Raw genomic sequence first — 25,767 nt, forward strand, 5'->3', positions numbered from 1 at the left:
TCTACCTCTCCTTCTCCGTCTTTCTCTACCTCTTCCTTCTCCGTCTTTCTCTACCTCTCCTTCTCTGTCTTTCTCTCCCTCTCCTCCGTCTTTCTCTACCTCTCCTCCGTCTTTCTCTACCTCTCCTCCGTCTTTCTCTACCTCTTCCTTCTCCGTCTTTCTCTCCCTCTCCTCCGTCTTTCTCTCCCTCTCCTCCGTCTTTCTCTACCTCTCCTTCTCCGTCTTTCTCTACCTCTCCTTCTCTGTCTTTCTCTACCTCTCCTTCTCTGTCTTTCTCTACCTCTCCTTCTCTGTCTTTCTCTACCTCTCCTTCTCTGTCTTTCTCTACCTCTCCTTCTCTGTCTTTCTCTACCTCTCCTTCTCCGTCTTTCTCTCCCTCTCCTCCGTCTTTCTCTCCCTCTCCTCCGTCTTTCTCTACTTCTCCTTCTCCGTCTTTCTCTCCCTCTCCTCGTCTTTCTCTACCTCTCCTTCTCCGTCTTTCTCTACCTCTCCTTCTCCGTCTTTCTCTACCTCTTCCTTCTCCGTCTTTCTCTCCCTCTCCTCCGTCTTTCTCTCCCTCTCCTCCGTCTTTCTCTCCCTCTCCTCCGTCTTTCTCTCCCTCTCCTCCGTCTTTCTCTTCCTCTCCTTCTCCGTCTTTCTCTACCTCTCCTTCTCCGTCTTTCTCTACCTCTTCCTTCTCTGTCTTTCTCTACCTCTCCTTCTCCGTCTTTCTCTACCTCTTCCTTCTCCGTCTTTCTCTCCCTCTCCTCCGTCTTTCTCTCCCTCTCCTCCGTCTTTCTCTCCCTCTCCTCCGTCTTTCTCTTCCTCTCCTTCTCCGTCTTTCTCTACCTCTCCTTCTCCGTCTTTCGCTACCTCTTCCTTCTCTGTCTTTCTCTACCTCTTCCTTCTCCGTCTTTCTCTACCTCTTCCTTCTCCGTCTTTCTCTACCTCTTCCTTCTCCGTCTTTCTCTACCTCTTCCTTCTCCGTCTTTCTCTCCCTCTCCTCCGTCTTTCTCTCCCTCTCCTCCGTCTTTCTCTTCCTCTCCTTCTCCGTCTTTCTCTACCTCTTCCTTCTCTGTCTTTCTCTACCTCTCCTTCTCCGTCTTTCTCTACCTCTCCTTCTCTACCTCTCCTTCTCCGTCTTTCTCTACCTCTCCTTCTCCGTCTTTCTCTACCTCTCCTTCTCCGTCTTTCTCTCCCTCTCCTCTGTCTTTCTCTACCTCTCCTTCTCCGTCTTTCTCTCCCTCTCCTCCGTCTTTCTCTCCCTCTCCTCCGTCTTTCTCTACCTCTCCTTCTCCGTCTTTCTCTACCTCTCCTTCTCCGTCTCCCTCTACCTTTTCTGTCTTTCTCTAGCTCAAACATCAAAGCATCAAACAAATTGCTTTAAATAAATACTGTATGTAGCCTAGGCCTACTGGTTTGAATGTGGGATCTACCGTCCCACCACTGTCCCAGAGTCTGTTTGGAACAGGCCATTTCTTTCTCCACAAGCTGACCAATACAATAGGTAGCCTAAACTCTTCTACTATAGTATATTGACATAGGCTAGTGATTAGCTGTTCGTTACTCGTCTTGTTGGCTGAGGGAAAGTAAATGTGGACAATTATTCTGACATGTTCAAAGTGCACATCAGAATTCCTTCTCTCTCTCTGTTCCAGTATTTCAACAATGAGAAGTACGAAGCAGAGAAGTATGATGGTTATCTGAAGAGCTACGAGTCCTCGTCCCTGAAGACGACCTACACCCTGGCCATGCTCAACTTCGGACAGAGTGTCATCTTTAGTGTGGGCCTCACTGGTATCATGGTGCTAGCTAGCAAGGGGATCATGGCAGGTCAGTCTACCCCTACCCCCTATACCCTAACTACCCCCTATACCCCAACTACCCCCTACACCCTAACTACCCCCTATACCCCAACTACCCCCTATACCCTAACTACCCCCTATACCCCAACTACCCCCTACACCCTAACTACCCCCTATACCCTAACTACCCCCTATACCCTAACTACCCCCTATACCCTAACTACCCCCTATACCCCAACTACCCCCTATACCCCAACTACCCCCTATTCCCCAACTACCCCCTATACCCCAACTACCCCCTATACCCCAACTACCCCCTATAGCCTAACTACCCCCTATAGCCTAACTACCCCCTATAGCCTAACTACCCCCTATAGCCTAACTACCCCCTATACCCCAACTACCCCCTATACCCTAACTACCCCCTATACCCCAACTACCCCCTATACCCTAACTACCCCCTATACCCTAACTACCCCCTATACCCTAACTACCCCCTATACCCTAACTACCCCCTATACCCTAACTACCCCCTATACCCCAACTACCCCCTATACCCCAACTACCCCCTATACCCTAACTACCCCCTATACCCTAACTACCCCCTATACCCCAACTACCCCCTATACCCCAACTACCCCCTATACCCCAACTACCCCCTATACCCCAACTACCCCCTATACCCTAACTACCCCCTATACCCAACTACCCCCTATACCCTAACTACCCCCTATACCCAACTACCCCCTATACCCAACTACCCCCTATACCCTAACTACCCCCTATACCCTAACTACCCCCTATACCCTAACTACCCCCTATACCCCAACTACCCCCTATACCCTAGGCAGCTTAGCCCCAGTGATGTACAGGGCCGTTCGCACTACCCTCTGTAGTGCCTCGCGGTCGGAGGCTGAGCAGTTGCCGTACCAGGCAGTGATGCAACCAGTCAGGATGCTCTCGATGTTGCAGCTGTAGAACCTTTTGAGGATCTGAGGACCCATGACAAATCTTTTTAGTTTCCTAAGGGGGAATAGGCTTTGTTGTTCCCTCTTCACGACTGTCTTGGTGTGTTTGGACCATTCTAGTTTGTTGTTGATGTGGACACCAAGGAACTTGAAGCTCTCAACCTGCTCCACTACAGCCCCGTCGATGAGAATGGGGGTGTGCTCGGTCCTCCTTTTCCTGTAGGCCACAATCATCTCCTTAGTCTTGGTTACGTTGAGGGATAGGTTGTTATTCTGGCACCACCCGGCCAGGTCTCTGACCTCCTCCCTATAGGCTGTCTCATCGTTGTCAGGTCTCTGACCTCCTCCCTATAGGCTGTCTCGTCGTTGTTGGTGATCAGGCCTATCACTGTTGTGTCATCTGCAAACATTTTATTTTTACTTTATTTAACTAGGCAAGTCAGTTAAGAACAAATTCTTATTTTCAATGACAGTCTAGGAACAGTGGGTTAACTGCCTTGTTCAGGGCAGAAGGACAGATATTTACCTTGTCAGCTCTGCGATTCGATCTTGCAACCTTTCGGTTACTGGCCCAACGCTCTAACCACTAGAATACCTGCCGCCACTAACAAACTTAATGATGGTGTTGGAGTTGTGCCTGGCCATGCAGTCGTGGGTGAACACGGAGTATAGGAGGGGACTGAGCACGCACCCCTGAGGGGCTCCAGTGTTGAGGATCAGCGTGGCAGATGTGTTGCTACCTACTAGAGGTCGACCGATTTAATCGGAATGGCCGATTTAATTAGGGCCAATTTCAAGTTTTCATAACAATTGGAAATCGGTATTTTTGGACACCCTACACCCTACAACCTACAGTTGAAGTCGGAAGTTTACATACACCTCAGCCAAATACATTTAAACTCAGTTCTTCACAATTCCTGACATTTAATCCTAGAAAAAATTCCCTGTCTTAGGTCAGTTAGGATCACCACTTTATTTTAAGAATGTGAAATGTCAGAATAATAGTAGAGTGATTTATTTCAGCTTTTATTTATTTATTCACATTCCCAGTGGGTCAGAAGTTTACATACACTCAATTAGTATTTGGTACCATTGCCTTTAAATTGTTTAACTTGGGTCAAACGTTTCAGGTAGCCTTCCATAAGCTTCCCACAATAAGTTGGGTGAATTTTGGCCCATTCCTCCTGACAGAGCTGGTGTAACTGAGTCAGGTTTGTAGACCTCCTGGCTCGCTCACGCTTTTTCAGTTCTGCCCACACATTTTCTATGGGATTGAGGTCAGGGCTTTGTGATGGCCACTCCAATACCTTAACTTTGTTGTCCGTAAGCCATTTTTCCACAACTTTGGAAGAATGCTTGGGGTCATTGTCTATTTGGAAGACCCATTTGCGACCAAGCTTTAACTTCCTGACTGATGTCTTGAGATGTTACTTCAATATATCCACATAATTTTCCTCCCTCATGATGCCATCTATTTTGTGAAGTGCACCAGGCCCTCCTGCAGCAAAGCACCCCCACAACATGATGCTGCCACCCCCGTGCTTCACGGTTGGGATGGTGTTCTTTGGCTTGCAAGCCTCCCCCTTTTTCCTCCAAACATAACGATGGTCATTATGGCCAAACAGTTCTATTTTTGTTTCATCAGACCAGAGGACATTTCTCCAAAAAGTACCATCTTTGTCCCCATGTGCATGGCGTCCCCATGGCGGTTTTGGAGCAGTGGCTTCTTCCTTACTGAGCAGCCTTTCAGGTTATGTCGATATAGGACTTGTTTTACTGTGGATATAGATACTTTTGTACCTGTTTCCTCCAGCATCTTCACAAGGTCTTTGCTGTTGTTCTGGGATTGATTTGAACTTTTCGCACCAAAGTACGTTCATCTCTAGGAGACAGAACGCGTCTCCTTCCTGAGCGGTATGACTGCTGCGTGGTCCCATGTTGTTTATACTTGCGTACTATTGTTTGTACAGAATAACGTGGTACCTTCAGGCGTTTGGAAATTGCTCCCGAGGATGAACCAGACTTGTGGAGGTCCACAATTTTTTTCTGAGGTCTTGGCTAATTTCTTTTGATTTTCCTATAATGTCAAGCAAAGAGGCACTGAGTTTGAAGGTAGGCCATGAAATACATCCACAAATACACCTTTAATTGACTAAAATTATGTCATGTCTTTAGAAGCTTCTGATAGGCTAATTGACATAATTTTCTGGAATTTTCCAAGCTGTTTAAAGGCACATTCAACTTACTGTATGTAAACTTCTGACCCACTGGAATTGTGATGCAGTGAATTATAAGTGAAATAATCTGTCTGTAAACAATTGTTGCAAAAATGACTTGTGTCATACACAAAGTAGATGTCCTAACCGACTATAGTTTGTTAACAAGAAATGAGTGGAGTGGTTGAAAAACGAGTTTTAATGACTCCAACCTAAGTGTACGGTAACCTCCGACTGTAACTAACCGTAACTAACGGTGATGGCTACCAAGGGCATCATGACAGGTTAGTCTAACCCTAATAGAATGATAGACAACCCTTTAATCAGTGCTGTGATTGGTCCAAATCAATTGACATTACAAAATCAACATACCATTCCTGCAGATTCCTCCTTTAAGTAGCTGTGGAAGTTTGACCGTGTGTTGATGTTGACAGGAGGAGACCTGGTGATGGTGAAGGGTCTGCTGTTCCAGCTCTCTCCGTCTCTTAACTTCCTGTTGTTGTTGACAGGCTATATGACAGTAGGAGACCTAGTGATGGTGAAGGGTCTGCTGTTCCAGCTCTCTCCGTCTCTTAACTTCCTGTTGTTGTTGACAGGCTCTATGACAGTAGGAGACCTAGTGATGGTGAATGGTCTGCTGTTCCAGCTCTCTATGCCTCTTAACTTCCTGGGCACCGTGTACAGAGAGACACGCCAGGCCCTGATCGACATGAATACACTCTTCACACTGCTCAGTGTTGACACCAAGATCAAGGTAACACACACCAATTGCACCCTATTCCCTATGTAGTGCACTTCTTTTGACTCATAGCCCACCTTGTGCTGGGCTAGAGCTAAGATCTATCTAGAACACTGGAATTACTCACCAGCTACACACAGTATTCCTAAGGGTTAGGTTCTATACTTATAGTCCAGTGCTAGTTCCTCTCGTGTCTAGAGGCAAATGAGTTGGCCCCTGTCCTCCTTGTGACCCCCCCCCCCCCCCCCATGAGGGTTAAAGGTCAGGCTTAGTCTATAGTAACTAGTCTTTCCTAACTCTCTCTACTCTAGGAGACAGATCTGGCCCCTCCTCTCTCCATCACCCCTCAAGAAGCCACCATCAGGTTTGAGGATGTCTACTTTGAGTACCTGGAATGCCAGAAGATTCTAGAGGGCGTCTCCTTCCAGGTGCCGGCTGGGAAGAAGGTGGCCATCGTAGGAGGGAGCGGATCAGGGTAGGTACTCGTTTAGAAAGGCCTAGACCTGTCTGAAATGGTCATATTGAAGTGCTCTGGTCAGAAAACATTTCATAGTTTTCTCGGCTTTTCATTTCCTTAAAACCGGTCAATCTGATGATATTGGACATGTTTCTCAGGACCAATATTTCCACTGTTTTGGAGTTATTGCGTATTCTACCCCGGCCTCTAAATGAAACAGACAACTTTACCGGTGTTACACTGATACAATGAAGACGTTATTCTGGTGAGCACTACTTCATCTGGGGTCATAGGGCATGACCAGAGAGAGGCTGCATGTATCTAACTATATTTGATAAACAAATGGCCTACCAAACGTCAGACATTGTGACGTGGTCTACCAAACGTCAGACATTGTGACGTGGTCTACCAAACGTCAGACATTGTGACGTGGTCTACCAAACGTCAGAAATTGTGACGTGGTCTACCAAACGTCTGAAATTGTGACGTGGTCTATCAAACGTCAGACATTATTTTGGGGCGGCAGGTAGTCTAGTGGTTAGAGCGTTGGGCCAGTAACCAAACGGTTGCTGGATCGAATCCCCGAGCTGACAAGGTAAAAATCTGTCGTTCTACCCCTTTGTTCTTAAACTGACTTGCCTAGTTAAATAAAAAAATACAATTATAATATGCTTTTCCAAATGTCAGTAATTATAATAGGGACTACCACATGTCAGTAATTATAATATGGACTACCATGGACTACCAAATGTCTGTAATTATAATATGGACTACCAAATGTCTGTAATTATAATAGGGACTACCACATGTCAGTAATTATAATATGGACTACCATGGACTACCAAATGTCTGTAATTATAATAGGGACTACCACATGTCAGTAATTATAATAGGGACTACCACATGTCAGTAATTATAATAGGGACTACCATGGACTACCAAATGTCTGTAATTATAATAGGGACTACCACATGTCAGTAATTATAATAGGGACTACCACATGTCAGTAATTATAATAGGGACTACCACATGTCAGTAATTATAATAGGGACTACCACATGTCAGTAATTATAATAGGGACTACCACATGTCTGTAATTATAATAGGGACTACCACATGTCAGTAATTATAATAGGGACTACCACATGTCTGTAATTATAATAGGGACTACCACATGTCTGTAATTATAATAGGGACTACCACATGTCTGTAATTATAATAGGGACTACCACATGTCTGTAATTATAATATGGACTACCAAATGTCAGTAATTATAACATGGACTACCAAATGTCAGTAATTATAACATGGACTACCAAATGTCAGTAATTATAACATGGACTACCACATGTCTGTAATTATAATAGGGACTACCAAATGTCAGTAATTATAATAGGGACTACCACATGTCAGTAATTATAATAGGGACTACCACATGTCAGTAATAACGGGATATTGGTGTGCGTGCAAATGTGGTCAATGGGTGTGAAATCTCTCTGTAGAACCCCTTATTTAACCATTATAATAGGGACTACCACATGTCAGTAAATCTCTCTGTAGAACCCCTTATTTAACCATTATAATAGGGACTACCACATGTCAGTAAATCTCTCTGTAGAACCCCTTATTTAACCATTATAATAGGGACTACCACATGTCAGTAAATCTCTCTGTAGAACCCCTTATTTAACCAGCTCTACTTGGTCAGTAATTGGACGGCTGGTTCACTAGTCTGTTCTAGTGTTGAAGTGGAAATGTGCCTCTTATTGTTCTAACCTGTATTTAACTCATCCGCTCCGGATTGTGGTTTTAACCTTTAAACCCTTATTTAACTTCGCTCTGCAAGTTTAGTCTCTCTACTACATTTATAATGTCAGTCCTATTTCCCAAAAGTCATTGGTTCTACATTCAGGAAGAGCACCACAGTAATCATGGTTCTGTGTTTCAGGAAGAGCACCACAGTAATAATGGTTCTGTGTTGTTTCAGGAAGAGCACCACAGTAGTAATGGTTCTGTGTTGTTTCAGGAAGAGCACCACAGTAATAATGGTTCTGTGTTTCAGGAAGAGCACCACAGTAATAATGGTTCTGTGTTGTTTCAGGAAGAGCACCACAGTAGTAATGGTTCTGTGTTGTTTCAGGAAGAGCACCACAGTAATAATGGTTCTGTGTTTCAGGAAGAGCACCACAGTAATAATGGTCCTGTGTTGTTTCAGGAAGAGCACCACAGTAATAATGGTCCTGTGTTGTTTCAGGAAGAGCACCACAGTAATAATGGTTCTGTGTTGTTTCAGGAAGAGCACCACAGTAATAATGGTTCTGTGTTGTTTCAGGAAGAGCACCACAGTAATAATGGTTCTGTGTTGTTTCAGGAAGAGTACCACAGTAATAATGGTTCTGTGTTTCAGGAAGAGCACCACAGTAATAATGGTTCTGTGTTGTTTCAGGAAGAGCACCACAGTAATAATGGTTCTGTGTTTCAGGAAGAGCACCACAGTAATAATGGTTCTGTGTTGTTTCAGGAAGAGCACCACAGTAGTAATGGTTCTGTGTTGTTTCAGGAAGAGCACCACAGTAATAATGGTTCTGTGTTTCAGGAAGAGCACCACAGTAATAATGGTCCTGTGTTGTTTCAGGAAGAGCACCACAGTAATAATGGTTCTGTGTTGTTTCAGGAAGAGCACCACAGTAATAATGGTTCTGTGTTGTTTCAGGAAGAGCACCACAGTAATAATGGTTCTGTGTTGTTTCAGGAAGAGCACCACAGTAATAATGGTTCTGTGTTGTTTCAGGAAGAGTACCACAGTAATAATGGTTCTGTGTTTCAGGAAGAGCACCACAGTAATAATGGTTCTGTGTTGTTTCAGGAAGAGCACCACAGTAATAATGGTTCTGTGTTGTTTCAGGAAGAGCACCACAGTAGTAATGGTTCTGTGTTGTTTCAGGCAGAGCACCACAGTAATAATGGTTCTGTGTTGTTTCAGGAAGAGCACCACAGTAATAATGGTTCTGTGTTGTTTCAGGAAGAGCACCACAGTAATAATGGTTCTGTGTTGTTTCAGGAAGAGCACCACAGTAATAATGGTTCTGTGTTGTTTCGGGAAGAGCACCACAGTAATAATGGTTCTGTGTTGTTTCGGGAAGAGCACCACAGTAATAATGGTTCTGTGTTGTTTCGGGAAGAGCACCACAGTAGTAATGGTTCTGTGTTGTTTCAGGAAGAGCACCACAGTAATAATGGTTCCGTGTTGTTTCAGGAAGAGCACCACAGTAATAATGGTTCTGTGTTGTTTCAGGAAGAGTACCACAGTAATAATGTTTCTGTGTTGTTTCAGGAAGAGCACCACAGTAATAATGGTTCTGTGTTGTTTCAGGAAGAGCACCACAGTAGTAATGGTTCTGTGTTGTTTCAGGAAGAGCACCACAGTAATAATGGTTCTGTGTTGTTTCAGGAAGAGCACCACAGTAATAATGGTTCTGTGTTGTTTCAGGAAGAGCACCACAGTAATAATGGTTCTGTGTTGTTTCAGGAAGAGCACCACAGTAATAATGGTTCTGTGTTGTTTCAGGAAGAGCACCACAGTAATAATGGTTCTGTGTTGTTTCAGGAAGAGCACCACAGTAATAATGGTTCCGTGTTGTTTCAGGAAGAGCACCACAGTAATAATGGTTCTGTGTTGTTTCAGGAAGAGCACCACAGTAATAATGGTTCTGTGTTGTTTCAGGAAGAGCACCACAGTAATAATGGTTCTGTGTTGTTTCAGGAAGAGCACCACAGTAGTAATGGTTCTGTGTTGTTTCAGGAAGAGTACCACAGTAATAATGGTTCTGTGTTTCAGGAAGAGCACCACAGTAATAATGGTTCTGTGTTGTTTCAGGAAGAGCACCACAGTAGTAATGGTTCTGTGTTGTTTCAGGAAGAGCACCACAGTAATAATGGTTCTGTGTTGTTTCAGGAAGAGCACCACAGTAATAATGGTGCTGTGTTGTTTCAGGAAGAGCACCACAGTAGTAATGGTTCTGTGTTGTTTCAGGAAGAGCACCACAGTAATAATGGTTCTGTGTTGTTTCAGGAAGAGCACCACAGTAATAATGGTTCTGTGTTGTTTCAGGAAGAGCACCACAGTAATAATGGTTCTGTGTTGTTTCAGGAAGAGCACCACAGTAATAATGGTTCTGTGTTGTTTCAGGAAGAGCACCACAGTAATAATGGTTCTGTGTTGTTTCGGGAAGAGCACCACAGTAATAATGGTTCTGTGTTGTTTCAGGAAGAGCACCACAGTAGTAATGGTTCTGTGTTGTTTCAGGAAGAGCACCACAGTAATAATGGTTCCGTGTTGTTTCAGGAAGAGCACCACAGTAATAATGGTTCTGTGTTGTTTCAGGAAGAGTACCACAGTAATAATGGTTCTGTGTTGTTTCAGGAAGAGCACCACAGTAGTAATGGTTCTGTGTTGTTTCAGGAAGAGCACCACAGTAATAATGGTTCTGTGTTGTTTCAGGAAGAGCACCACAGTAATAATGGTTCTGTGTTGTTTCAGGAAGAGCACCACAGTAATAATGGTTCTGTGTTGTTTCAGGAAGAGCACCACAGTAATAATGGTTCTGTGTTTCAGGAAGAGCACCACAGTAATAATGGTTCTGTGTTGTTTCAGGAAGAGCACCACAGTAATAATGGTTCTGTGTTGTTTCAGGAAGAGCACCACAGTAGTAATGGTTCTGTGTTGTTTCAGGAAGAGCACCACAGTAATAATGGTTCTGTGTTGTTTCAGGAAGAGCACCACAGTAATAATGGTTCTGTGTTGTTTCAGGAAGAGCACCACAGTAATAATGGTTCTGTGTTGTTTCAGGAAGAGCACCACAGTAATAATGGTTCTGTGTTGTTTCAGGAAGAGCACCACAGTAGTAATGGTTCTGTGTTGTTTCAGGAAGAGTACCACAGTAATAATGGTTCTGTGTTTCAGGAAGAGCACCACAGTAATAATGGTTCTGTGTTGTTTCAGGAAGAGCACCACAGTAATAATGGTTCTGTGTTGTTTCAGGAAGAGCACCACAGTAGTAATGGTTCTGTGTTGTTTCAGGAAGAGCACCACAGTAATAATGGTTCTGTGTTGTTTCAGGAAGAGCACCACAGTAATAATGGTTCTGTGTTGTTTCAGGAAGAGCACCACAGTAATAATGGTTCTGTGTTGTTTCAGGAAGAGCACCACAGTAATAATGGTTCTGTGTTGTTTCGGGAAGAGCACCACAGTAATAATGGTTCTGTGTTGTTTCGGGAAGAGCACCACAGTAATAATGGTTCTGTGTTGTTTCGGGAAGAGCACCACAGTAATAATGGTTCTGTGTTGTTTCGGGAAGAGCACCACAGTAATAATGGTTATGTGTTGTTTCGGGAAGAGCACCACAGTAGTAATGGTTCTGTGTTGTTTCGGGAAGAGCACCACAGTAATAATGGTTCTGTGTTGTTTCGGGAAGAGCACCACAGTAATAATGGTTATGTGTTGTTTCGGGAAGAGCACCACAGTAGTAATGGTTCTGTGTTGTTTCAGGAAGAGCACCACAGTAATAATGGTTCCGTGTTGTTTCAGGAAGAGCACCACAGTAATAATGGTTCTGTGTTGTTTCAGGAAGAGTACCACAGTAATAATGGTTCTGTGTTGTTTCAGGAAGAGCACCACAGTAGTAATGGTTCTGTGTTGTTTCAGGAAGAGCACCACAGTAATAATGGTTCTGTGTTGTTTCAGGAAGAGCACCACAGTAGTAATGGTTCTGTGTTTCAGGAAGAGCACCACAGTAGTAATGGTTCTGTGTTGTTTCAGGAAGAGCACCACAGTAATAATGGTTCTGTGTTTCAGGAAGAGCACCACAGTAATAATGGTTCTGTGTTTCAGGAAGAGCACCACAGTAGTAATGGTTCTGTGTTTCAGGAAGAGCACCACAGTAATAATGGTTCTGTGTTTCAGGAAGAGCACCACAGTAATAATGGTTCTGTGTTTCAGGAAGAGCACCACAGTAATAATGGTTCTGTGTTGTTTCAGGAAGAGCACCACAGTAATAATGGTTCTGTGTTTCAGGAAGAGCACCACAGTAGTAATGGTTCTGTGTTGTTTCAGGAAGAGCACCACAGTAATAATGGTTCTGTGTTGTTTCAGGAAGAGCACCACAGTAATAATGGTTCTGTGTTTCAGGAAGAGCACCACAGTAATAATGGTTCTGTGTTTCAGGAAGAGCACCACAGTAGTAATGGTTCTGTGTTGTTTCAGGAAGAGCACCACAGTAATAATGGTTCTGTGTTGTTTCAGGAAGAGCACCACAGTAATAATGGTCCTGTGTTTCAGGAAGAGCACCATCATGCGTATGTTGTTCCGGTTTTACGAGCCCCAGAAGGGAAACATCTACATCGCTGGACAGAACATCAGAGACGTTGGACTGGACAGTTTGCGCCGGGCCGTAGGGGTGGTACCACAGGTAAAACTGCCTTCATTTGGTGAACTTATTGGTCCTGTATTAAGTTGAATTGGACAACAATAATCTCCCACAACAAGGGAGCAGATGTTGAACAGTTTTTCTTTGTTCAGTGTGTTTCATCAGTTAATTTTGTCCTCCTGATGTTTCCTCTCAAGTGGAGCTGAAGGTATTGACTGTACTGTTTCCTCTTCTCGCTCTGTCGCTCTCTTTACCCCTTCCTTCCCAGGATGCAGTGCTCTTCCACAACACCATCTTCTACAACCTTCAGTACGGGAACATCAACGCCACGCCAGAGGAGGTGTACCAGGTGGCACGGCTGGCAGGGATCCACGACGCCATCCTCAGGATGCCCCACGGATACGAGACTCAGGTCGGGGAGAGGGGACTCAAACTGTCAGGTAGGGACGGGAGAGATGCTTGGCACTGCTGTGTTTGGACTGGTAACATGGTAATAGACTGCTTGTAAAGCCGTAATAATCTTTAAAATGATTCAACTTTAACCTTGATAATGTTCCAAACACCATTCAAAGACAACGAATTACAGCCAGTGCTTTAGAGAAAACTAACTGACTGTTTGTCTAGTGGAGAGGGACCAGGAGAGGGCTCCAGCCTGGTATCTAGTGTTGTGAAGCTAGTTGTCTAGTGGAGAGGGACCAGGAGAGGGCTCCAGCCTGGTATCTAGTGTTGTGAAGCTAGTTGTCTAGTGGAGAGGGACCAGGAGAGGGCTCCAGCCTGGTATCTAGTGTTGTGAAGCTAGTTGTCTAGTGGAGAGGGACCAGGAGAGGGCTCCAGCCTGGTATCTAGTGTTGTGAAGCTAGTTGTCTAGTGGAAAGGGACCAGGAGAGGGCTCCAGCCTGGTATCTAGTGTTGTGAAGCTAGTTGTCTAGTGGAGAGGGACCAGGAGAGGGCTCCAGCCTGGTATCTAGTGTTGTGAAGCTAGTTGTCTAGTGGAGAGGGACCAGGAGAGGGCTCCAGCCTGGTATCTAGTGTTGTGAAGCTAGTTGTCTAGTGGAGAGGGACCAGGAGAGGGCTCCAGCCTGGTATCTAGTGTTGTGTAGCTAGTTGTCTAGTGGAGAGGGACCAGGAGAGGGCTCCAGCCTGGTATCTAGTGTTGTGTAGCTAGTTGTCTAGTGGAGAGGGACCAGGAGAGGGCTCCAGTCTGGTATCTAGTGTTGTGAAGCTAGTTGTCTAGTGGAGAGGGACCAGGAGAGGGCTCCAGCCTGGTATCTAGTGTTGTGTAGCTAGTTGTCTAGTGGAGAGGGACCAGGAGAGGGCTCCAGCCTGGTATCTAGTGTTGTGAAGCTAGTTGTCTAGTGGAGAGGGACCAGGAGAGGGCTCCAGCCTGGTATCTAGTGTTGTGAAGCTAGTTGTCTAGTGGAGAGGGACCAGGAGAGGGCTCCAGCCTGGTATCTAGTGTTGTGTAGCTAGTTGTCTAGTGGAGAGGGACCAGGAGAGGGCTCCAGCCTGGTATCTAGTGTTGTGAAGCTAGTTGTCTAGTGGAGAGGGACCAGGAGAGGGCTCCAGCCTGGTATCTAGTGTTGTGAAGCTAGTTGTCTAGTGGAGAGGGACCAGGAGAGGGCTCCAGCCTGGTATCTAGTGTTGTGTAGCTAGTTGTCTAGTGGAGAGGGACCAGGAGAGGGCTCCAGCCTGGTATCTAGTGTTGTGTAGCTAGTTGTCTAGTGGAGAGGGACCAGGAGAGGGCTCCAGTCTGGTATCTAGTGTTGTGAAGCTAGTTGTCTAGTGGAGAGGGACCAGGAGAGGGCTCCAGCCTGGTATCTAGTGTTGTGTAGCTAGTTGTCTAGTGGAGAGGGACCAGGAGAGGGCTCCAGCCTGGTATCTAGTGTTGTGAAGCTAGTTGTCTAGTGGAGAGGGACCAGGAGAGGGTTCCAGCCTGGTATCTAGTGTTGTGTAGCTAGTTGTCTAGTGGAGAGGGACCAGGAGAGGGTTCCAGCCTGGTATCTAGTGTTGTGTAGCTAGTTGTCTAGTGGAGAGGGACCAGGAGAGGGCTCCAGTCTGGTATCTAGTGTTGTGAAGCTAGTTGTCTAGTGGAGAGGGACCAGGAGAGGGCTCCAGCCTGGTATCTAGTGTTGTGTAGCTAGTTGTCTAGTGGAGAGGGCTCCAGCCTGGTATCTAGTGTTGTGAAGCTAGTTGTCTAGTGGAGAGGGACCAGGAGAGGGCTCCAGCCTGGTATCTAGTGTTGTGAAGCTAGTTGTCTAGTGGAGAGGGACCAGGAGAGGGCTCCAGCCTGGTATCTAGTGTTGTGAAGCTAGTTGTCTAGTGGAGAGGGACCAGGAGAGGGCTCCAGCCTGGTATCTAGTGTTGTGAAGCTAGTTGTCTAGTGGAGAGGGCTCCAGCCTGGTATCTAGTGTTGTGAAGCTAGTTGTCTAGTGGAGAGGGACCAGGAGAGGGCTCCAGCCTGGTATCTAGTGTTGTGAAGCTAGTTGTCTAGTGGAGAGGGACCAGGAGAGGGCTCCAGCCTGGTATCTAGTGTTGTGAAGCTAGTTGTCTAGTGGAGAGGGACCAGGAGAGGGCTCCAGCCTGGTATCTAGTGTTGTGAAGCTAGTTGTCTAGTGGAGAGGGACCAGGAGAGGGCTCCAGCCTGGTATCTAGTGTTGTGTAGCTAGTTGTCTAGTGGAGAGGGACCAGGAGAGGGCTCCAGCCTGGTATCTAGTGTTGTGAAGCTAGTTGTCTAGTGGAGAGGGACCAGGAGAGGGCTCCAGTCTGGTATCTAGTGTTGTGTAGCTAGTTGTCTAGTGGAGAGGGACCAGGAGAGGGCTCCAGCCTGGTATCTAGTGTTGTGTAGCTAGTTGTCTAGTGGAGAGGGACCAGGAGAGGGCTCCAGCCTGGTATCTAGTGTTGTGAAGCTAGTTGTCTAGTGGAGAGGGACCAGGAGAGGGCTCCAGCCTGGTATCTAGTGTTGTGAAGCTAGTTGTCTAGTGGAGAGGGACCAGGAGAGGGCTCCAGCCTGGTATCTAGTGTTGTGAAGCTAGTTGTCTAGTGGAGAGGGCTCCAGCCTGGTATCTAGTGTTGTGAAGCTAGTTGTCTAGTGGAGAGGGACCAGGAGAGGGCTCCAGCCTGGTATCTAGTGTTGTGAAGCTAGTTGTCTAGTGGAGAGGGACCAGGAGAGGGCTCCAGCCTGGTATCTAGTGTTGTGAAGCTAGTTGTCTAGTGGAGAGGGACCAGGAGAGGGCTCCAGCCTGGTATCTAGTGTTGTGAAGCTAGTTGTGTTAGTACTGGGGCTTTCTATATCTACCAGTCTGACTGGTGTATCTCCTACTGTTACTACTGGGGCTTTCTATATCTACCAGTCTGACTGGTGTAGCTCCTACTGTTACTACTGGGGCTTTCTATATCTACCAGTCTGACTGGTGTATCTCCTACTGTTACTACTGGGGCTTTCTATATCTACCAGTCTGACTGGTGTATCTCCTACTGTTACTACTGGGGCTTTCTATATCTACCAGTCTGACTGGTGTATCTCCTACTGTTACTACTGGGGCTTTCTATATCTACCAGTCTGACTGGTGTATCTCCTACTGTTACTACTGGGGCTTTCTATATCTACCAGTCTGACTGGTGTATCTCCTACTGTTACTACTGGGGCTTTCTATATCTACCAGTCTGACTGGTGTAACTCCTACTGTTACTACTGGGGCTTTCTATATCTACCAGTCTGACTGGTGTAACTCCTACTGTTACTACTGGGGCTTTCTATATCTACCAGTCTGACTGGTGTAACTCCTACTGTTACTACTGGGGCTTTCTATATCTACCAGTCTGACTGGTGTAGCTCCTACTGTTACTACTGGGGCTTTCTATATCTACCAGTCTGACTGGTGTAGCTCCTACTGCTTTGACTGTTCCCGTGTGTGTCAAGACAGCATTATTGACTTCCTGTCCTGTCTGTTGCCGTGTGTGTCAAGACAGCATTATTGACTTCCTGTCCTGTCTGTTGCCGTGTGTGTCAAGACAGCATTATTGACTTCCTGTCCTGTCTGTTGCCGTGTGTGTCAAGACAGCATTATTGACTTCCTGTCCTGTCTGTTGCCGTGTGTGAAGACTGCATTATTGACTTCCTGTCCTGTCTCTGTTCCCCTGTGTGTGAAGACAGCATTATTGACTTCCTGTCCTGTCTCTGTTCCCCTGTGTGTGAAGACAGCATTATTGACTTGCTGTCCTGTCTCTGTTCCCCTGTGTGTGAAGACAGCATTATTGACTTCCTGTCCTGTCTCTGTTCCCCTGTGTGTGAAGACAGCATTATTAACTTCCTGTCCTGTCTCTGTTCCCGTGTGTGTGAAGACAGCATTATTGACTTGCTGTCCTGTCTCTGTTCCCGTGTGTGTGAAGACAGCATTATTAACTTCCTGTCCTGTCTCTGTTCCCGTGTGTGTGAAGACAGCATTATTAACTTCCTGTCCTGTCTCTGTTCCCGTGTGTGAAGACAGCATTATTGACTTCCTGTCCTGTCTCTGTTCCCGTGTGTGTGAAGACAGCATTATTGACTTGCTGTGTGTTTCAGGTGGGGAGAAGCAACGTGTGGCCATAGCCAGGGCCATTCTGAAGAACCCTCCTATCCTGCTGTATGATGAAGCTACGTCCTCACTGGACTCTATCACTGAGGAGGTAACCCACACACTTCACCTGTTGTCTCTTCTGCAGCTCAACTCAGTGTACCAATCAGCTCCGTAGATGTTAGGGGATTGAAAGAGTCCACTGAAGTTGGAGAGAATTGGCCACATGTCGTATTATAGTTTCATACTGAATTACGTGTACGTTTTTATACTTCCTGTTTCTCTACAACATTCTAGAACTATTTATAATAGATGCAGTAAGGAGGTCAATGGAACTCGACCAAAACAATGGAATTTCCATGGAAACGTGTGGGGGGGAAAAGGTCCTGAATCTCCTCATTGCCCCCCCAGCAAAATTAGGCTATTTATGTGTGTGTTTCACACTATGTTGAAGTCCAAATCGGAGTATAATGCTTGTATGGATGTCAACCCCAACACATGTTCAGCCGTCGTTACCAATCTGACTACCACCGAACGATTTCTGTATGCTAGCTATGCTAACCACCTTATACGAATGGGAGTTAGCATTTAGCAGTCACTTCTTCAAAACCTGAAAAGTGACAACTTCTACATGTTATGCAGTGGAAACAGCCAAATATATCAAGGATTTTTCTTTATTTTTACTATTTTATACACTGTAAAATGATAGTGCAGACATCAAAACTATGAAATAACACATATGGAATCATGTAGTAACCAAAAGTAGTCCCACTAAGCGCAAACCAGATGCCAAGAGTGTCCAAAGCTGTCATCAAGGCAAAGGGTGGCTACTTTAGAATAATCTCAAATATAAAATATATTTTGATTTGTTTAACACTTTTTTTGGGTTACTACATGATTCCATATGTGTTATTTCATAGTTTTGATGTCTTCTATTATTCTACAATGTAGAAAATAGTACAAATAAAGAAAACCCCTTGAATGAGTAGGTGTCAACTTTTGACTGGTACTGTACATAAATCATTAAGGATTTGACAAATATCCACTTTGTTTGGTCAGATTTGTTGACTGTGCGCCAATCTGGTCAATGGAATATCTGTGTTCCATTTAACTCCTTAACAGCATCTATACTTGATTTTCCTGTGTTTCTCTTAAGCATTCTAGAATTATTTCTAATATTTGATCTTCCTCTGTTCTGGAACCTTCTAGAACCATTTCTAATATTTGATGTTCCTCTGTTCTGGAACCTTCTAGAATTATTTCTAATATTTGATCTTCCTCTGTTCTGGAACCTTCTAGAACCATTTCTAATATTTGATGTTCCTCTGTTCTGGAACCTTCTAGAACCATTTCTAATATTTGATGTTCCTCTGTTCTGGAACCTTCTAGAACCATTTCTAATACTTCATGGTGTTTCTGTGTACTTCTTCTAGAACATTCTTAATTCCATGAAGGGTCTGGTCCAGGACCGGACGTCGGTGTTCATCGCTCACAGACTGTCCACCATCGTAGACGCAGACGAGATCATCGTACTCAACAAGGTAAGAAGACCTTCTCATAGTGATACGTCCAGAGAGGGAGCTTAAAGACATCCTCCAGCGTTCTTCTACTTAAAAAAATTATAAATACTTTTCCTGTTGAAAAGCAATATCCCAAGTATAAATACAGTAAAGTACACATGCTAAAGGGTAAAAAAAAAATGGTGTCGAAATTGGGTGTATTATTTATTTTTTAGATAAACTGCGAACTTCAAGGAGTAGTACTTTCCTGTAATTCCATACTTGGGATATCATTTTTCAACAGGAAAAGTTCAGAAATCACTGGAGGATGTGTTTTAAGGATTTTGGCTAGTAGACCACGATTTCTTCTACCTCGAATATCATTCAGGTCCCAAATCTGGGCCTTTGCCAACATTTCCCTGTCTTGGTGCATTTGGTTAGCGCGCTAGCTAAATTTCCATTCACCAGAACAACCTGCAACACACACACACACCAGAACAGAGCCTGAGACACAGGAAGGAACACCACATAGTGTTTCACAGGAAGGAACACCACATAGTGTTTCACAGGAAGGAACACCACATAGTGTTTCACAGGAAGGAACACCACATAGTGTTTCACAGGAAGGAACACCACATAGTGTTTCACAGGAAGGAACACCACATAGTGTTTCACAGGAAGGAACACCACATAGTGTTTCACAGGAAGGAACACCACATAGTGTTTCACAGGAAGGAACACCACATAGTGTTTCACAGGAAGGAACACCACATAGTGTTTCACAGGAAGGAACACCACATAGTGTTTCACAGGAAGGAACACCACATAGTGTTTCACAGGAAGGAACACCACATAGTGTTTCACAGGAAGGAACACCACATAGTGTTTCACAGGAAGGAACACCACATAGTGTTTCACAGGAAGGAACACCACATAGTGTTTCACAGGAAGGAACACCACATAGTGTTTCACAGGAAGGAACACCACATAGTGTTTCACAGGAAGGAACACCACATAGTGTTTCACAGGAAGGAACACCACATAGTGTTTCACAGGAAGGAACACCACATAGTGTTTCACAGGAAGGAACACCACATAGTGTTTCACAGGAAGGAACACCACATAGTGTTTCACAGGAAGGAACACCACATAGTGTTTCACAGGAAGGAACACCACATAGTGTTTCACAGGAAGGAACACCACATAGTGTTTTCCCAAAAGCATCTTAACCCTATGTTCATCTTTAGAACCTTCGCAGGACCATCGTTAAAACCTTCGTTAGGAAAGTTACACTTGAAAACACTCGTTATTTACCGATTGCCTCAGACCACTAGAATAGCTAAGTGTGTCATTAGATTATTTTATTTTTTTGCCCTTTCGATTCGCTTTACACACAGAACATCTGTTACACACATAATCAAGATGTTTATCTGTCTCAATGTGACCACTGAAATCTTCAGAACAAAGTTGACTACAAAATAGACCTACATACAAAGTCCAATGTCTTTGCGGTAGTTACAAACAAGCGAAGGAATAAAATCTGCTTCAATTGGAAAGATGACTGCAGGATGACTGAAATATAGGCTACATTTAAATCATATTGAAATACATTTTATATTCAACAAGTCTATTTTGCTAATTGTAGACTAGTTTCTGTAATTTTTGCCTCAATATATTTCATGATGTGTAACATGTGCACAATGATTTAGTGCGTACTTATAGGATAGGCCAAACATTACAATAAGCTGCCTCAATATTATTTATAGGATAGGCCAAGCATTAGAATACGCTGCTTCAATATTATTTAGAGGAGAGACTGGGGACTGGAGAGACTGGGGACTCGAGAGACTGGGGACTGGAAAGGGGAGAGACTGGGGACTGGAAAGGGGAGAGGACTGGGGACTGGAAAGGGGAGAGACTGGGGACTGGAAAGGGGAGAGGACTGGGGACTGGAAAGGGGAGAGACTGGGGACTGGAAAGTGGGGAGAGACTGGGGACTGGAAAGGGGAGAGGACTGGGGACTGGAAAGGGGAGAGGACTGGGGACTGGAAAGGGGAGAGGACTGGGGACTGGAAAGGGGAGAGACTGGGGACTGGAAAGGGGAGAGGACTGGGGACTGGAAAGGGGAGAGACTGGGGACTGGAAAGTGGGGAGAGACTGGGGACTGGAAAGGGGAGAGGACTGGGGACTGGAAAGGGGAGAGGACTGGGGACTGGAAAGGGGAGAGGACTGGGGACTGGAAAGGGGAGAGACTGGGGACTGGAAAGGGGCGAGGACTGGGGACTGGAAAGGGGCGAGGACTGGGGACTGGAAAGGGGAGAGGACTGGGGACTGGAAAGGGGAGAGGACTGGGGACTGGAAAGGGGAGAGGACTGGGGACTGGAAAGGGGAGAGACTGGGGACTGGAAAGGGGAGAGACTGGGGACTGGAAAGGGGAGAGGACTGGGGACTGGAAAGGGGAGAGGACTGGGGACTGGAAAGGGGAGAGGACTGGGGACTGGAAAGGGGAGAGACTGGGGACTGGAAAGGGGAGAGACTGGGGACTGGAAAGGGGAGAGACTGGGGACTGGAAAGGGGCGAGGACTGGGGACTGGAAAGGGGAGAAGACTGGGGACTGGAAAGGGGAGAAGACTGGGGACTGGAAAGGGGAGAAGACTGGGGACTGGAAAGGGGAGAAGACTGGGGACTGGAAAGGGGAGAAGACTGGGGACTGGAAAGGGGAGAAGACTGGGGACTGGAAAGGGGAGAAGACTGGGGACTGGAAAGGGGAGAGGACTGGGGACTGGAAAGGGGAGAGGACTGGGGACTGGAAAGGGGAGAAGACTGGGGACTGGAAAGGGGAGAAGACTGGGGACTGGAAAGGGGAGAAGACTGGGGACTGGAAAGGGGCGAGGACTGGGGACTGGAAAGGGGAGAAGACTGGGGACTGGAAAGGGGAGAAGACTGGGGACTGGAAAGGGGAGAAGACTGGGGACTGGAAAGGGGAGAAGACTGGGGACTGGAAAGGGGAGAAGACTGGGGACTGGAAAGGGGAGAAGACTGGGGACTGGAAAGGGGAGAAGACTGGGGACTGGAAAGGGGAGAGGACTGGGGACTGGAAAGGGGAGAGGACTGGGGACTGGAAAGGGGAGAAGACTGGGGACTGGAAAGGGGAGAAGACTGGGGACTGGAAAGGGGAGAAGACTGGGGACTGGAAAGGGGCGAGGACTGGGGACTGGAAAGGGGAGAAGACTGGGGACTGGAAAGGGGAGAAGACTGGGGACTGGAAAGGGGAGAAGACTGGGGACTGGAAAGGGGAGAAGACTGGGGACTGGAAAGGGGAGAAGACTGGGGACTGGAAAGGGGAGAGGACTGGGGACTGGAAAGGGAGGAGGGGGGGGGGTGGGATGCTTTTACTACTGGGAGGGGGGGATGCTTTTACTACTGGGGGGAGGGAGGGAAGGGGGTGTGCTGTTGGTGTGTGTGTGAGCGCGTGCTTGTCAGTAGGGAACAGTAACCGTAGCGCGAGGCGTTTGGTAGGGAGAGTAGACTCTGTTCTTCACTGTAGACTTGATATTAACATTCTGGATGTCTCCCATTCAATACTTAATTCTGTGTCAAAGTCCTTTTTACATGGGACTTTAGTCTGACCTAGATTTTATAATAGTTGAATCCTCTGTCCCCCTCTGTCTCCAGGGTAAGATAGCAGAGCGAGGGGACCACCACTCTCTCCTGGCTACTCCAGGCTCTCTGTACGCTGACCTGTGGAACACTCAGAACAGCAAGATACTGAACCGTAAGAACAGCCCAGTGGAGCTGCAGCCAGAGAGACTCAGCCAGAAGGAGGAGGAGAGGAAGAAACTACAGGAGGAGATCATGAACAGTGTCAAGGGCTGTGGGAACTGCTCCTGTTGAGGAGAGACCGGGACAGGAGGTCCTCCCTCAATACCTCCCTCAATACCTGTCCTTCCTCCTTCATCCACTGCCAGCCTGCGCTCAGTACTTTAATTTACACCTCTCCAGCTCACCACGCCACGCCAAGCCCCTCCCCCTGCTCCTCCTGAGAAGGCGATTGGTGCCCGAAGAGGAGACTGAGGAGCAAGGCTGTCTGCCATTGGCTAATGTCTACAGAGAGGCAACGTTCGTCTGCCAATCCTCAGCTCAAACAACACATAAAAGACCTTGTATAGGATGACATCATGTTGTATAGGATGACATCACGTTGTACAGGATGACATCATGTTGTATAGGATGACATCACGTTGTACAGGATGACATCATGTTGTACAGGATGACATCATGTTGTACAGGATGACATCATGTTGTACAGGATGACATCATGTTGTACAGGATGACATCATGTTGTACAGGATGACATCATGTTGTACAGGATGACATCATGTTGTATAGGATGACATCATGTTGTATAGGATGACATGTACAGGATGACATCATGTTGTATAGGATGACGTCACGTTGTATAGGATGACATCACGTTGTATAGGATGACGTCACGTTGTATAGGATGACGTCACGTTGTATAGGATGACATCACGTCGTATAGGATGACATCACGTCGTATAGGATGACATCATGTAAGAACATTACTGATCAACGTGAGGAGTCTGTTTCATTCTGAAGATCTGTTCCAAATGCCACCCTATTCCCCATGGGCCCTGGTCAAATGTAGTGCACTATAGAGGGAATAGGGTGCCATTTGGGACCTACACCCCATGGACTCTGGTCAAATGTAGTGCACTATATAGGGAATAGGGTGCCATTTGGGACCTACACCCTATGGACCCTGGTCAAATGTAGTGCACTATAGAGGGAATAGGGTGCCATTTGGGATGAAACCGGAGGTATTTGGATGAGGTATTTCTGACAGCGTTCTCCTGTAGGAAGAGGGGTGCCTTGATGTGTGTTTTTAACTAGTTCTTCCATATTGTTGGGAAGTGTAGGTCTGTGTTTTATATTAAGGATTTGTAAATATCTCTATGACTAAAAACTAGACACACATTGTCCAGGTATATCTATCGCTATAAAATGACCTTTTCTCAAAATAATCTTTACTTGGGGGGGGGGGGGGTTCAATCATTTAGAAGGTTTCACCAAGAACAGGAAACACACGCCTACCTAAAGATCATGTATTACAAATAATGAATATTAGGCTTCATCCTTAACAGCCCTGTTCTTTGATCTTTATCAGAGACTTGTCAGGAACATGTAGTATGGTGAAGACTGGCTGGCTATAGTGACTGAAGAGTCCTATCTGTTTTAATGGAGGGTATATTGGTACGCGTGTTGGTAGGCCATTAGCCAATAATCCGGCTTCCGGGGCATTATCACTTTTATACAACGGGTTACCAACCTATTGAAATAACGATTGACATATTTTCATTCAAAAAAATAATATTTTGATAAATTCATTCATACAATTTCATCCTTCCATAAGATATAGTCCCGACACAAATCTAGGGTTGCTACCCAAGCCGGCTGGTCATTGGTTCTTATCCCTTGCTTGCTAGCCAACTACAGCTAACTTACTGTCACGTCAAACAGTGCAGACAGAATAACAGCTGGCTAGCCAACTACAGCTAACTTACTGTCACGTCAAACAGTGCAGACAGAATAACAGCTTGCTAGCCAACTACAGCTAACTTACAGTCACGTCAAACAGTGCAGACAGAATAACAGCTTGCTAGCCAACTACAGCTAACTTACAGTCACGTCAAACAGTGCAGACAGAATAACAGCTTGCTAGCCAACTACAGCTAACTTACAGTCACGTCAAACAGTGCAGACAGAATAACAGCTGGCTAGCCAACTACAGCTAACTCACTGTCACGTCAAACAGTGCAGACAGAATAACAGCTGGCTAGCCAACTACAGCTAACTCACTGTCACGTCAAACAGTGCAGACAGAATAACAGCTGGCTAGCCAACTACAGCTAACTCACTGTCACGTCAAACAGTGCAGACAGAATAACAGCTGGCTAGCCAACTACAGCTAACTCACTGTCACGTCAAACAGTGCAGACAGAATAACAGCTGCATTTGTTTCAGCTGTTTTCTAGAGACTTTTATTTGGATACATTCATAACAATGAGCTAATGAGGCGTGATTTCACCCTGTGCTCTCTCATCAGGACACTGTTGTTCAGAGGAGCTAGCCAACAACACAGCCAACAACACAGCCAACAACACAGTCAACAACACAGCCAACAACACAGCCAACAACACAGCCAACAACACAGCACAACACAGCCAACAACACAGTCAACAACACAGCCAACAACACAGCCAACAACACAATCACTTCAAACTGAAGCTGGAAAGACTGAAAACCAGCTGCATTTCATTTTACCTTTTTTCAATTTACATTTCTTTGTATAAATAAAAATGATGCCGATTCATGATTTCGACTGGCTGAGAAACGCTGCCTGCCTGTCTGCCTGTCTCATCCCGACTCCCGACACGTTCGTTACTATGGGACAGATGGAGATCCAATCTGAAATGTCCACTGTTGAAAACAAAATTTTAGTCTAAAAGAAATATGTCTAGATGCTTTTTATAGTGGCGATCAAGTTTATAAATTGCCTGGCTGGGCTGAAGAGACAGTGGATTGCGCAGTCAGATGGAACAGAGTAAATAGGCATTTCAACGTCATAGATTTAGACGGTGGTAACTTGTGGAATAGACACCGGCTGTAATCTGGTTTTAATTTAGGATTAGACCCACCCGTTGTATAATACTACATCGATCACAGCCTTTGAGTTTTGAATAAAGCTAGTCTGAAGAAGCTGAGGACATACTATTCACAATTAATTAATTTCTACCTTTTACTTAAATGCACACTTATTATGGTATCTTTTGGATTGTCTAACAACTAATGTTCTCGATTAACAATTGTCTGACAATGGTCTGATATTCACATGGGTTAGGTATTGCCTTGTTATTTGAGGAGAGCTTTTTGGTCAGATCAGTGCCCATGTTGCGTGATGTCGTCATGTACAGTTTGTTAGAACAGAATACTAGTTGGGCTTGTTGTACAGCAGTAATGTAATATGTATAATTCTATAAAAGCACTGGAGAAAGACATTGGACTTTTTGTGTGATAACCTGAATAAAGAGCAGTGCCTATAGTA

General features: G+C 45.5%; 1 protein-coding gene across 1 annotated transcript in view; it reads left to right on the forward strand.

Moving 5' to 3' along the window:
* Positions 1–25,767, forward strand: part of LOC139574861 (iron-sulfur clusters transporter ABCB7, mitochondrial-like) — a 53,077-nt gene extending 27,310 nt beyond the window's left edge. Inside the window, exons 9-16 of the mRNA XM_071399829.1 lie at positions 1,638–1,812; positions 5,565–5,722; positions 6,019–6,182; positions 12,502–12,631; positions 12,858–13,029; positions 17,151–17,254; positions 18,576–18,683; positions 22,317–25,767. Of these exons, the coding sequence (XP_071255930.1) occupies positions 1,638–1,812; positions 5,565–5,722; positions 6,019–6,182; positions 12,502–12,631; positions 12,858–13,029; positions 17,151–17,254; positions 18,576–18,683; positions 22,317–22,535 (1,230 nt within the window). The 3' untranslated portion in view covers positions 22,536–25,767. The remainder of the gene's footprint in view (positions 1–1,637; positions 1,813–5,564; positions 5,723–6,018; positions 6,183–12,501; positions 12,632–12,857; positions 13,030–17,150; positions 17,255–18,575; positions 18,684–22,316) is intronic.

The sequence above is a fragment of the Salvelinus alpinus genome, chromosome 4 (genome assembly GCF_045679555.1).
Source record: "Salvelinus alpinus chromosome 4, SLU_Salpinus.1, whole genome shotgun sequence".
Classification (NCBI taxonomy): domain Eukaryota; kingdom Metazoa; phylum Chordata; class Actinopteri; order Salmoniformes; family Salmonidae; genus Salvelinus; species Salvelinus alpinus.